The sequence below is a fragment of the Acomys russatus genome, chromosome 13 (assembly GCF_903995435.1).
Source record: "Acomys russatus chromosome 13, mAcoRus1.1, whole genome shotgun sequence".
NCBI classification, from domain to species: Eukaryota; Metazoa; Chordata; class Mammalia; order Rodentia; family Muridae; genus Acomys; species Acomys russatus.
In genome coordinates, this window is record NC_067149.1 from 15189836 (window position 1) to 15204058 (window position 14223).

The 14223-nt window shown below is 51.6% G+C and overlaps 1 protein-coding gene across 1 annotated transcript in view; it reads right to left on the reverse strand.

The window, feature by feature from the left end:
- Window positions 1-14223, reverse strand: part of Tgfa (transforming growth factor alpha) — a 136115-nt gene that overhangs the window by 5020 nt on the left and 116872 nt on the right. The window contains exon 4 of the mRNA XM_051154664.1: window positions 6628-6745. Within this exon, the coding sequence (XP_051010621.1) occupies window positions 6628-6745 (118 nt within the window). The remainder of the gene's footprint in view (window positions 1-6627; window positions 6746-14223) is intronic.

Genomic DNA, 14223 nt, shown 5'->3' on the forward strand with positions numbered 1-14223 from the left:
CAAACAAACAAAAGAATTAAAAAAGAAGCCACAACCCAAAATCTCAAGTTCTGCCAGGGTGAAGATGTACACGAACAGTGCTTGCCTAACATGCACAAAGCCCCGGGTTTAACTCACACACACACACACACACACACACACACACACACACACACACACACCACTCAAGGAGGGGAAATATTTTAGGACTCTTTAGCCACACAGTTTCTATATACACTGGCATGATAATCTCCAGTCCTGCCACTAGTGTGATGCCATGCTACCACCACCCCCTGGTGTGATGCCATGCTACCCCAATCCCTGGTGTGATGCCATGCTACCACCACCCCCTGGTGTGATGCCATGCTACCCCAATCCCTGGTGTGATGCCATGCTACCCCAATCCCTGGTGTGATGCCATGCTACCCCACCCCCTGGTGTGATGCCATGCTACCCCATTCCCTGGTGTGATGCCATTGCTACCCCACCCCTGGTGTGATGCAATGCTACCCCAATCCCTGGGTGATGCCATGCTACCCCAATCCCTGGTGTGATGCCATGCTACCCCAATCCCTGGTGTGATGCCATGCTACCCCAATCCCTGGTGTGACTGCCATGCTACCCCAATCCCTGGTGTGATGCCATGCTACCCCAATCCCTGGTTGTGATGCCATGCTACCCCAATCCCTGGTGTGATCCATGCTACCCCAATCATGTGTGAGTCATGCTACCCCAATCCCTGGTGTGATGCCATGCTACCCCAATCCCTGGTGTGATGCCATGCTACCCCAATCCCTGGTGTGATGCCATGCTACCCCAATCCCTGGTGTGATGCCATGCTACCCCAATCCCTGGTGTGATGCCATGCTACCACCACCCCCTGGTGTGATGCCATGCTACCCCAATCCCTGGTGTGATGCCATGCTACCCCAATCCCTGGTGTGATGCCATGCTACCCCAATCCCTGGTGTGATGTCATGCTACCCCAATCCCTGGTGTGATGCCATGCTACCCAATCCCTGGTGTGATGCCATGCTACCCCAATCCCTGGTGTGATGCCATGCTACCCCAATCCCTGGTGTGATGCCATGCTCCCACACCCCCTGTGTGATGCCATGCTACCCCAATCCCTGGTGTGATGCCATGCTACCCCAATCCCTGGTGTGATGCCATGCTACCCCAATCCCTGGTGTGATGTCATGCTACCCCAATCCCTGGTGTGATGCCATGCTACCCAATCCCTGGTGTGATGTCATGCTACCCAATCCCTGGTGTGATGCCATGCTACCCCAATCCTGGTGTGATGTCATGCTACCCCAATCCCTGGTGTGATGCCATGCTACCCCAATCCCTGGTGTGATGCCATGCTACCCAAATCCCTGGTGTGATGTCATGCTACCCCAATCCCTGGTGTGATGCCATGCTACCCCAATCCCTGGTGTGATGCCATGCTACCCCAATCCCTGGTGTGATGCCATGCTACCACCACCCCCTGGTGTGATGCCATGCTACCCCAATCCCTGGTGTGATGCCATGCTACCCCAATCCCTGGTGTGATGCCATGCTACCCCATCCCTGGTGTGATGCCATGCTACCCCAATCCCTGGTGTGATGTCATGCTACCCCAATCCTGGTGTGATGCCATGCTACCCCAATCCCTGGTGTGATGTCATGCTACCCCAATCCCTGGTGTGATGCCATGCTACCCCAATCCCTGGTGTGATGCCATGCTACTGGTGTGATGCCATGCCTACCCCAATCCCTGGTGTGGATGCCATGCTACCACCACCATCCCCTGGTGGTGATGCCATGCTACCCCCAATCCCTGGGTGATGCCATGCTACACCAATCCCTGGTGTATGCCTGCTACCCCAATCCCTGGTGTGATGCAATGCTACCCCAATCCCTGGTGTGATGCCTGCTACCCCAATCCCTGGGTGATTGCCATGCTACCCCAATCCCTGGTGTGATGCAATGCTACCCAATCCTGGTGTGATGCCATGCTACCCCAATCCCTGGTGTGATGCCAGCTACCCCAATCCCTGGTGTGATTCTCTAGCCTACCACCATCCCTGGTGTGATGCCATGCTACCCCAATCCCTGGTGTGATGCCATGCTACCCCAATCCCTGGTGTGAGTGCCATGCTACCCCAATCCCTGGTGTGATGTCCATGCTACCCCAATCCCTGGTGTGGATGCCATGCTACCCCAATCCCTGTGTGATGCCATGCTACCCCAATCCCTGGTGTGATGTCATGCTACCCAAATCCCTTGTGTGATGCATGCTACCCAATCCCTGGTGTGATGCCATGCTACCCCAATCCCTGGTGTGGAGTCATGCTACCCAATCCCTGGTGTGATGCCATGCCTACCCCAATCCCTGGTGTGATGCCATGCTACCCCAAATCCCTGTGTGATGCCATGCTTACCCCAATCCCTGGTGTGATGCCATGCTACCCCAATCCCTGGTGTGATGCCATGCTACCCCAATCCCTGGTGTGATGCCATGCTACCCCAATCCCTGGTGTGATGTCATGCTACCCCAATCCCTGGTGTGATGCCATGCTACCCCAATCCCTGGGTGTGATGTCATGCTACCCCAATCCCTGGTGTGATGCCATGCTACCCAATCCCTGGTGTGATGTCATGCTACCCAATCCCTGGTGTGATGCCATGCTACCCCAATCCCTGGTGTGATGCCATGCTACCCCCAATCCCTGGTGTGATGCCATGCTACCACCACCCCCTGGTGTGATGCCATGCTACCCAATCCCTGGTGTGATGCCATGCTACCCCAATCCCTGGTGTGATGCCATGCTACCCCAATCCCTGGTGTGATGCCATGCTACCCAATCCCTGGTGTGATGTCATGCTACCCCAATCCCTGGTGTGATTGCCATGCTACCCCAATCCTGGTGTGATGCCATGCTACCCAATCCCTGGTGTGATGCCATGCTACCCCCAATCCCTGGTGTGATGCCATGCTACCCCAATCCCTGTGTGATGTCATGCTACCCAATCACTGGTGTGATTGCCATTCTACCCCAATCCCTGGTGTGATGTCATGCTACCCCAATCCCTGGTGTGATGCCATGCTACCCCAATCCCTGGTGTGATGCCATGCTACCCCAATCCCTGGTGTGATGTCATGCTACCCCAATCCCTGGTGTGATGCCATGCTACCCCAATCCCTGGTGTGATGTCATGCTACCCCAATCCCTGGTGTGATGCCATGCTACCCCAATCCCTGGTGTGATGCCATGCTACCCCAATCCCTGGTGTGATGCCATGCTACCACCACCCCCTGGTGTGATGCCATGCTACCCCAATCCCTGGTGTGATGCCATGCTACCCCAATCCCTGGTGTGATGCCATGCTACCCCAATCCCTGGTGTGATGCCATGCTACCCCAATCCCTGGTGTGATGCCATGCTACCCCAATCCCTGGTGTGATGCCATGCTACCCCAATCCCTGGTGTGATGCCATGCTACCCCAATCCCTGGTGTGATGTCATGCTACCCCAATCCCTGGTGTGATGCCATGCTACCCCAATCCCTGGTGTGATGCCATGCTACCCCAATCCCTGGTGTGATGCCATGCTACTCCAATCCCTGGTGTGATGCCATGCTACCCCAATCCCTGGTGTGATGCCATGCTACCCCAATCCCTGGTGTGATGCCATGCTACCCCAATCCCTGGTGTGATGCCATGCTACCCCAATCCCTGGTGTGATGTCATGCTACCCTGCTCCCTGGTGTGATGTCATACCATGACCCCCCTTGTGTTGTCATGCTCCCCTGCTCCCCCACAGGTATTCAGAGGCTGATGGACCTGCCTGTGGGGGTTCCTATGCAAAAAGCAAATCCCCCATCTGGATCTGATCTCTGTGGCTGCAGGGCTGCCTGCCCGTGCTGGAATGGCACTTGTGGTCTACTCTCTCTAGGTGTCTGGTTATTCAGACTCATTGGCGTGCACTGTGGCCAGAGTGGCCCGGGAGGCCAGGGTGACAGAGAATGTTTGACTGACAGAGATGTGTTTTCTTGGGGGTCACTGTCAGGGTCTTCAGTCACCAGGAACATTCAGGACAGGTGGGAAACTGCAAATAGTCCCCTGTGTTTCCTCATGCTGGTCACCTGTGTGGACCCTGCCACCTTTAGGCAGCAGACTAACAGTGGCCTCTGACCTTACATCTCCATAGATTTCTGTTTTTTGCATATCTTCCTGCCATGGTTGGGCAGGTGTTGGGCTCCAGGGAGATTTCTACAATATTCAGACGAACAATCTTAACCTCATCTGAGGCAGACATGTTTAAGGATAATTTTTCTCAGTGTCTCAGTGGTATGTTTTTTTATTCCCTAGTTTTAGAGTATGAAATTTTGCTTTAGGTTTTCTGGCAACCTAAAGGCTTTATTCTTCTGAGAGAGGGTGCTAAGGAGCAGTGCCTGCCTCTGCAGAACATTCTCAACCTGCTGGGGCTTCTTTACGAGGCCCTGAGAGATGGGGCCCTACCTCAGGTATGTCAGTTTTATTGACCAGAATGTTGTGCCTGTGTCAGCTCCTCAAAGCCGGGAGGTTCCTAACAGCAGGAACAGAATGTTCTGGCTTTCTCTGCTGAGACTCGGAGTTTCTGGTCTGGTGGGAATTAGGGAGCTAGGACATTCTTTTGGTTACTATAAATATAAAAAAGGTGCTAGGTGTGGTCCTGTCTCCCAGATCTGCTACGCCACAAGGTGTAGAGAAGCAAACCTTACCAGGTCTCCAGGCCCAACAGTTTGCCTTACTCAGACATGCTGGCTCTCCCGCATGGCCCCCAGAGTGCTGCACAGAGGAGAGGGCATGGCCCTCATATCCCCCACAGACTCTGATGCAGGGGTCATGGCAATGCCGGGGGGGTGGGGAGGATCCAGCATGTGACTGTAAGTGAACAGTGATGTGACACTATCATTCTGCAGGGAGCAGGAGAGGGCAGCCCTGTCTGGGTAATATGTGAGTACACCCATGTGTGTGTGTGTGGTGGGGGGTCAGGGTGACACTGTGTCTTTTGTTGAGTCAAGAGAGGCTGAGCATCTGCTGGGAAGTGTGAAGCCCCAACTTCCAAGATGCACACGAGGACTTAGGGCCACCAGAGAAGAGCACACTGCACCACCTGTCACATTAACATGCCTGTGGGCTGAATACTGCCCCATGGCCACCAAGATCCAATAGGGAAACTAAGAGAAGAAGGCGGCTGCTGTTTTCCACACCTCGGCTTTCCCAGGTGGGCAGTGCCAGCTGGGACCTTGACCCTGACCTTTCTCTGGGGGAGGGTTCACCTGCCAGAGTAAAATGCCCTGATTATCCTAGGAAACAGAGGAGCTTGATGACTTGGGGTGAATTTTGTGACAGATCCATCTTGTCACAGTCACCACAGACAGATGGATATCTGCAAACATATCTTTCTGAACTTACACGGCTCCCACTGTCCAGAGGATAAAGGCTCCCTCCCAATGGGTACTAGCCTCCATCTGCATCTCCTGCCTACCTGCTGTGGGTTCTGACTCACAAGAGCTCTTGGCACCCTGGGACTGGACACTTTTCTGCTTGTCCACTGGTCAGCCCTATATCTGCCGAGTGGCTTTCCTGCAGGGCCTTTCTTCATTAACTTCACTGGCCACTCCATTACGTGTGTGTGTGTGTGTGTGTGTGTGTGTGTGTGTGTGTGTGTGTGTGTGTGTGTGTATCCAGCCTCATGCCCACACATATGCTGTGACACACATGTGGAGGTCAGAGGGTGACCTTGATTGTTGGTCGTTACCTCTATCATGTTTGAGACAGGTCTCCCTCGTTTGTTGCTGCATACACTAGGCCAGCTGGCCACTGGGCTTCTGACAATTCTCCTGCCTCTGGCCCCATCTCCTGGTAGGGGAGGCACTGGGATTACAGACACGCACCCTACTGCATCTGGCTCTTTGTGTGGGCTCTGGGGATCTGAAATGAGGTCATTAGGCTTGTGTGGCAAGTGCCTGACCCTCCGAACCATCTCCCCAGGCCCTGTGGTTGGCTCGTATGTGATGTGTTAAGGAGGTTCGGTGCCTGTGTGGCACTTGGCAGTATTTTGTGAGGCTCTGGGGAGATGGGAGCCACCAAGGTGTGATGTGCGTACTGGTCCTTCCAGCTATTTCATAGGCTGGATACAAAGTGATGTATGGCAGCTTCATTATGGAGGTGTACCCAGGCCAGTGCCTTCCTCCAGGAACTCTAAGCAGTGAACTAAATTCTAGTCAGTGTTTGCTATTAAAAAAATACACACCCAGCCAGAGAGATGGCTCAGAGGTTAAGAGCACTGCCTGTTGTTCCAAAGGTCCTGAGTTCAATTCCCAGCAACCACATGGTGGCTCACAACCACCTATAGTGAGATCTGGTGCCCTCTTCTGTCAGGCAGGCACACGTGCTGTATAAATAGTAAATAGATCTAAAAAAAAAAAAAAAAATACATCCCAGCTCCAATATCCTGGGACTTCTCTTGCACCCTGGGCATCTGGCTGGCTGTTCCCAGGCCTCAACTCGTTCAGCCCTCTGGGTCTTAGATGGACAGCCAGCCTTCTCCAAGTAAACACTCTTTGAGTTGGGTGCCTGACTACCCTCTGGAGACTAAGGGGGGTACTTACACACATGCTGGCTTTTCCTCCTGTACCAAAAACCTGCAGGTTCCATGGAAGCAGAACTGGGTGTGGGAATCCGGGCACTGGTTAAAATGCGATACCACTGCAGCCGCCACGGGTGAGTCTGTGGGGGCGAAGAGACGTAGGTCAGACCCGGCACAGCTCATCCTCGGAGGGGACTTCTATTCCCACCCAATGCCCCCTGCAAAACCCTCACTCCCTAATGCCCAGTCAGGGCCTGGAGTCTTCATTAAGCAGTCTGGGTCTTTTTCTAAGAAAACAAAACAACTTCCGCAAAGGCTTTGGCATAATTCAAAGACAGCTGGTTAGACTTGATTAGAGCACACACCTCTAATCCCAGTACTCAGAAAGTAGAGGCACAAGGATCAGGAGTTCAAGGCCAACCTAATCCTTATGTTTGAGGCCTGTTGGATCCCACAGTCTCAAAAACCAAAACTTGGCTAAGGAATAGCTCAGCGGGCAAAGGGACCTGAGACTGAGCTCCAGCACTCACATTGCAGTTAAGGTTTGCGGTTCCAGCACTGTGGTCCCTGAGGGATCACTGTACTGCTGAAAGCAGCACTCTGTGACTTGTGACAGAATAAACAAGGATGCTGTGAGTTTGAAGCCAGCCTGGCCTACAAAGCAAATCCAGGACAGCCAAGGCTACACAGAGAGACCTTGTCTCAAAAAACAAAACAAAACAAAACAAAACAACAACAACAACAACAAAAAGAAATACATGGACACCGGAGCAGGATGGCCTCAACTCTCTTGCCTCAGTGTTCAGAGAGAGCGTTTGAAGGAGTCATCTCGAACAGCAGCAGACAAGCTCCTCAGCAATGTCCCAAGGATCCCTGCAGAGGAGGTGCCTGCCAGTGTCCCCCCTCCTGTGTCGTCACACAGGCCAAAAAGCTGAAGAAGCTGCCCATAACTGCAGTGGTGGCAGATGACACAGAGGTGTGGCTCTCACAGGGCGAGAGTGAGAACCCTGTTTTCTTTGTTCTTTTGAGCCTCACTGTCGCCCAGGCTGGCCTTGACTTTACCATGTAGGTGGGCTAGCCTTGTACTCTTGATCCTCCTGCCTCCGCCTCCCAAGTGCTGGAGTTACAGGAGTGTGAGACCACACCTGGTTTTTGCAGTGCTGGGGGTTGAAAGCAGGTAAGCACTCGACAATTTGGCTTCATCTCTAGCGCACGTCTGGTCCTTCATACAGGCACCTATCTGCTTGCTGCCTAGAATGCTTGCTCGCTTCCAGTCCTTTCTAATGTCCTCTGTCCTCTTCAGGCCAAAAGTCTCAGAGAGGATGAAGGAAGAGCAAGGGCAGTTCATGTTACAACAACTAAAATGGTAGTTTATGTAAAAACAAAATACACTTTGCTCCAATTACTTCTGAAGCTTTATCAGAAGCCTAACAGATTTCTGAATTATAAAAATAGGCCACTGAAAGTACAGATATATAGTATAAACCATCTCAGAGAATAGAGTGAATCTCTAATCCCCAACTCATTGATGGGCATAGAAACACACCACACACCGACATACTCGGGATCTTACATTTCTGTCCTAAAAGTCAACTGCAAAGTGCATTGCAGCTAGGAAACTGTCCTTGTCTGGGACCCATAAAAGTGTCTGTGGCCACCTAGGGCACCTCGGCATTCCTACTGGTGGGTAAGGCTGGGGAGGGTTCTGCTGTGTGCCAGGAGTTTTCTTTACTCGCTGTTAAGGCCTGGCAGGTAACTGACCAAAGATGGGCTTTGCCTGGGGACCATCTCCTCATTGGGGAGGCGCGACATCGCTTCTGGTTTATTGAAGTAATTTATGAGAGGACTCCAAGCTCCCAATATCTTCCCCCAAGACTGAGCCCCTCAGCTTCTTTTTCTCTTTTTATTCTTTTAATTAAAAGCTGTGTGGGTGCGTGTGCTTGCGATCGCAAGTACTGGCAGCTGACCCTGAGTCCTCCAGAAGAGCATTGTGGGATCTTAAGCACTGAGTCATATCTCAAGCCCTTTCTCGTCCTTTAAAACAAAAAAACATGTCATCTAGGAGGCAGAGGCAGGTGGATGGCTGTGAGTTTGAGGCCAGCCTGATCTACAAAGCGAGTCTAGGACAGCCAAGGCTACACAGAGAAACCCTGTCTCTGTGTTTCAATACACAAACAAAAAGGTGTCATTGTATAGCCCAGGCTAGCCCCAGAGTCACACTAAGTTTCCTACTTTAGCTGAGGGCTAGGATTACAGGTGTGTACCATCACACTTGTGTCATCCCCCTCCCTTGCCACCGCCCCCTTCTTCTCTTTCTAAAAGCTTGGTAACATATCAAGAGACAGAAGGAAAGTTTTAGAAAATACAGCCAGGTAGAAAGGATGGGTGAAGGGTACTGGGCAACATCCAAAGAAGGGCGGTGCCTTGAAGGGCAGGCCATGCCCAGTGCCCCCACCCTGGGCCGTCTCATGCAGGCACCATGTCTGATTAACTCCAGGGATGATAGGAAAAGCAAACGTTCTGGCTGGGGAGCAGCCCATAACCAGGTGCTGGCTAGCAGCTGGAGCTTCAAAGCTGCCCAGTTCCTGTTGTCCTGAAGCTGATGAGAGGCCCCCTCCGTCCTGGAGACCCAACGATCATCTTACAGACATCACTGCTCTCTCGGGAGGCTCTGAAGGGGAGACCACAGACCCACTAATAGGGCCCAGAGCCCGGGCTCAGCTCACAGAAAGAGTCTGGAATAGGAATCACAGGATGAGGAAATCCCTGCTTCAATCCACAGGGGCTTCAAAAGTCTGGGCAGGCACCGCCTGCTGTGTCTTTGGGAGCTGGAGTCGGGGAGCTCCAGGGTTGCAGCCCCCAGAGAAGTTTTGAGGAACAGCTTTAATTGGCCTGTGTGTCTAGCTAGTAGTAGGCGGGTGGGCGGGTGGTGGAGGATGGCGGGGGGGGGGGGGGCTACCAGGCTGTGACTCTTCACTTTCCCCCAGATGTTGTGTTTGTCACTTGTAAAGCTGACGTCATTTATAGCTCTCCCATCACTTCCTCAAGGAGCCCAAGTAACTTTCCAATAGTTCCAACTTGACATCTAGCAGGGCTGCCCAGCCAAGGATAGCAGTCAGAGGCCACAATAGCAGAGCTGACTACAGCCAGGGAAAACGCAGACACCAGAAGGGCGCCCCCTTCAGGGCTAGTATTTTCCCCTGAGGCTGGGCTGGAGGCCCCATGGTTGAAGGAAGCTGGGTTCAGGGCAGCAGGCCTGGCTACAGGGCTGGGAGGGGAGTTGTCTGATCACACATGTCCTGTGGTACCCACTCCCTCAGCACCCTTATCATACATACATACATACATAATACATACATACATACATACATACATACATACATACGAAAGGTAGAAAGTGTTACCTGTAACAGGATCCCAGGGCACAGACGTTCTAGATCTTTCTGTCCTGTCTTTTTCTGTCCTGGCTGTTTCCCCTGCTTAGGCCCCTCATTTCTCCTGTAAACTGATTTTGGGGCAACCACCAGGCCCTATCCTCTCATTAAAGAGAAAGGGCTCTTCATCATTCTGACAAACCTCGCACCCCAGTGTACCCCTGTGACTAGAGTCTTTCAGATGCGGAAACTAGACAATCAGACAGCACATGGCTAGAAGGTGCTAGAACTGCAAACACTTAGCTTGTTTTTCTCTGACTCTCGGCAGAGGAAGAGCTGTAGGAAGTGAGGGTGCCGCCCAGGTCTGGGATGGCGAACGCTGAGGAAGGGAATGCTCAACAGGAACATCTCCCAGCAGAGGGGATACTCCCAGGAGAAACGAGGAAATTCTGCTCTTTGAAAGAGGAGGAAACTGAAGACGGCGACTTCTCAGTCCCACAAGGGAACAGCGGCCAGAACCATATACAGATGCAAAAGAGATTTCTGGACGCATGAGCTGAGCAACTGTCCGCTGTGAAGTAGCTGGGCTGGGCTGGGGGCCCCATCCATGAAGTGTGATCATGGGGGGGGGGGTAGGGGCAACCCAGGGGACATCTGGGCCAGTTTTATTTCCCCTGCTCATTTCTCACTCCAAACAAAAATCAAGAAGATGTGATTGAAGCAAGTTCAAAGACAGGCGCCATGTTCTACTTCCATACTAAGACTCTGGCTACTGACAGCCCATAGTGTTAGGAAACCAGACACAGTCAAGAAAGACACCGTCCTGGTGAGCCACAGTGGGGAGGGGCTCCCTGCTGTGCTGACTTTAAAGTCAAGGCAGAGTGGCCATCAGGTTTGAAACCTCTTTCTATCTCAAGAAGAAAATCAGAGCACAGACAAGTCTTCTTTCCAGGACCTTGCTGCAGCTAAGGCAGTTGCGCTTATGGGCTCAATCCGGTTGGATTTTCTGAGGCTGGACTATGACAGGGGTGCTGGACATCATTGCCCTTAGCCATGGAGGGATCGTCTAAACTGCAGGTGTCACACTCGGGTGCAACGAGAGAGGCCGTTGCTGCTCCGTCTACCAGAGGGAGCTTAAGCAGAGAGAGGGTGGTGACACTGGTTCAATGTCGTTCACTCAGTAAATGGCAGAGCTGAGACCAGAACTTACGGGTGGTTTCTCGGGCTCTTCTTCTGACACCTGACTGTCATTTCAGGGTGTGAACATGTGAGCAGAGAAGCAAGGAACCCTTACAGGGCACCATCACACCCAGATGATCCATTTGGAGACTGAGTCTGGATTACCACAACATTTCAGGAGCATTTTAGGATTGAAGGGGGATGAGATGCCCAAGGCAAATGGCTTTAATTAGCAAAGAAGATTTAGGAGCCTAAAATAAAATAGACAGTGAGCTAATGTGACGCTGGGGATGGAACCTGCCTCTGTGTGTCCCACAGGATGTCACAATATGCAGACTTAGGCTGGCCGCCGCCTACCTGTACCTGAGTATTGCTGGGAACCTTACTTCCCGCAGAGCAGGGAAGGCCTGTCCCCTTCTAGCCTGCAGCCTGTGTTTTATAATATGGACTAAAGGGACGAAAGAGGACAGATGGCTCTCTTCCCACGACTGTTACTGCTCCATGAGCCTCTGGGCTCAGCCTGCAGTTTGTTCTTTTTATCTATACCAAAGCCTTGGTAATTTCAAGGAGAGAGAAAAAAAAAAAAAAAAGGAAATAAAGAAACAGCTCATGGTTTTGCTTTGAAGACATATGCCAAACGTCCCCCACCTGAGCATTTTAGTCATTTGATTTCAAACAGAAGGACTGTTTCTTTCTTATCTTCAAACCAGAAAGCCCCTTTTTCTAATTTCGTGTTCTTGGGCACCAGTCAGCGTTCTGAAAACACTTCACCCTCAGTTGTCAGTCATGTGGTCCATAAGGGTAGACCGGTACAGAGCCCTCAGGATCTGAATAGTGGGGGGCAGGGGGCTCTGGGAGCTACAGGTGAGCCCTGCCAGCTGGGGAATTCTGTCCCAGCTTTGTTGAAGAGTCCCGTTAGAGCCTGGAGCTACCTGCCTTTGCCAGCTCTGTGAGTGTCTATTCTCTTTATAATTGTTAGGTAGAGTGGCTGGTGGAAACCCTCAGTCAGCCCTGAGGACTAATGCTCCCCTCTGCTAAGTCTTTGAACCCTAATCCCTTCAAACCACCCCACCCCCCCATCAAGGATTATAAACACTACAGAGATGGTTGTTTTCCTAGAGTGTTTTGGGTCCTCAGAACTTTTGGGGATCGCACCCAAGGCCTTGTGCATTTGAGGCAAATGCTCTACCACTGAGCCATACCCTCTGTCCTCAGAACCTCCAACAGATGTCTTATTTACGTAATTTGAACACAAAGTCTCCGTGGGTGGATAATGTGCCTAATTCTGAATGAGGAGACTGAGGCATAATGAGGTGAACTGGAGGCAACTCAGAAGCCTTAAAAAAAAAAAAAAAAAAAACCCAGGAGTAAGCTGGGAGGTGGTGGTGGTGAAAACTTTTAATGCCAGCACTTAGGAAGCAGAGGCAGGTGGATTTCAGAGTTCGAGGCCAGCCTGGTCTACAAAGTTCCAGGACAGCCAGGTCTACACAGAGAAACCCTGCCTCAAAAGACAAACAAAACAAAACAAAACACCACCACCACCACACCAAACACCACCACGGGGAGCAGGGCTGTAGGGATGGCTCAGTGGGTAAAGGTACTTGCTACCAAGACTGACTACCTGAGTTCCATCTCCAGAATCACATGGTGGGAGGAGACAAGTTGTCCTCTGAGCTTCACACATGTCCCATGTCCCATGGCGTGCGCGCACACACACAGACACACACAGACACACACACACACACACACACACAGACAGACACAATATAAATAATACTCCTAATAAAAACTTTAGGAGTGAGACCATGTATGGCGATGCAAGTGTGTAATAACCCAGCACTCAGGAGGCTGAGGTGGGGTGGGGCATGAGTTTGAGGCTAGCCTGGGATACCCGGTAAGTCCCTATCTCTGTCTCAACAAAATAAAACAACTGTTGAGGTGGGAGAGCCTTCAGTCTCAGACACACGTGGTCCTTGGTCCTTTAGAGTGTGCCACTGGTGTCGAGGAGCTGCCTGAGGTGAAAGCCTTTCCGTCAAGATCCTGTTCCACGGGGGAGGAGTCGGGATTTTGGGAGCGGATGCTGGATAATTATTTTTTCTTTAGTTTTTTTTTTAATATTTCACAAAAATGATTGCTTTAAGTTTGAAACAACACTGAAGCTTCAAACTCCGAGGGGTTGGGTCTCAAAGCCTGGCTTTATTTTTGCTCTTTTAATCTCAAGGGTGTAGGCTTAGAGAGGACTGGGCTGTAGGAGTCTAGAATTGACTATGAAGGAAAAAGACCCTGTAACTCCCTCAGGCTCTATCACTAAGAGAGAGTGCTGAAGAGTGGTATGGCCGCTCCATCAGCCAGGAGCCTTGGCTACACTAAGACCTATGCATGTGATGTTCAAGGCCCTGGTGAACTCGGCGGCAGTTGAGCATAACCCCCCAATGCCGTCAGGTGTGCATGGATTGCTCCCAGACTGCACACAGTGCCCAGGGGAAGGGAGGCACAATTGGGAGCGGTGACAGGAAGTCTTATGGGTTCAGTGCACATACAATTTCTTTCTTTCTTTTTCCCCAAAGTATCTTTGAGTGGAGGTTGGCTGGATTTGTAGGGCAGAGTCCACGGATGTGGAGGGCACGTAATTACTTAGAGAAGACAGAATAAGAGATGCTTGCTCAGATGAGAGGGGTTGGCCATGGGGCCGGAGACAGGGTTCAGTGGGTAAGAGCACCTGCTGTTCTTGTAGAGGACCTGAGCTCTGTTCTCAGCAGCCACACTCAACAGTTTGCAACCGCCTAGAATTCCAGCTCCAGGGAGTCTGATGCCCTCCTCTGGCCTCCAGGCCACCTGCATCCATGTGGCTGGCATACTAAATCATCTTTAAAAAAAAAAAAAAAACAAAACCAACCAAAAAACAGGCTCCGAAGAACACAGTACCTATGCGATTCCATTTCTAGCTATACTTGTGTCATGTGTGTGTTCACGCACGTGTGCATGTATAAGTATATACACACACAGGTCATGTGTGGGGGAAGGTTCACGTGCACACATGTCCATTTGTATGAAAGTCAGAGGAC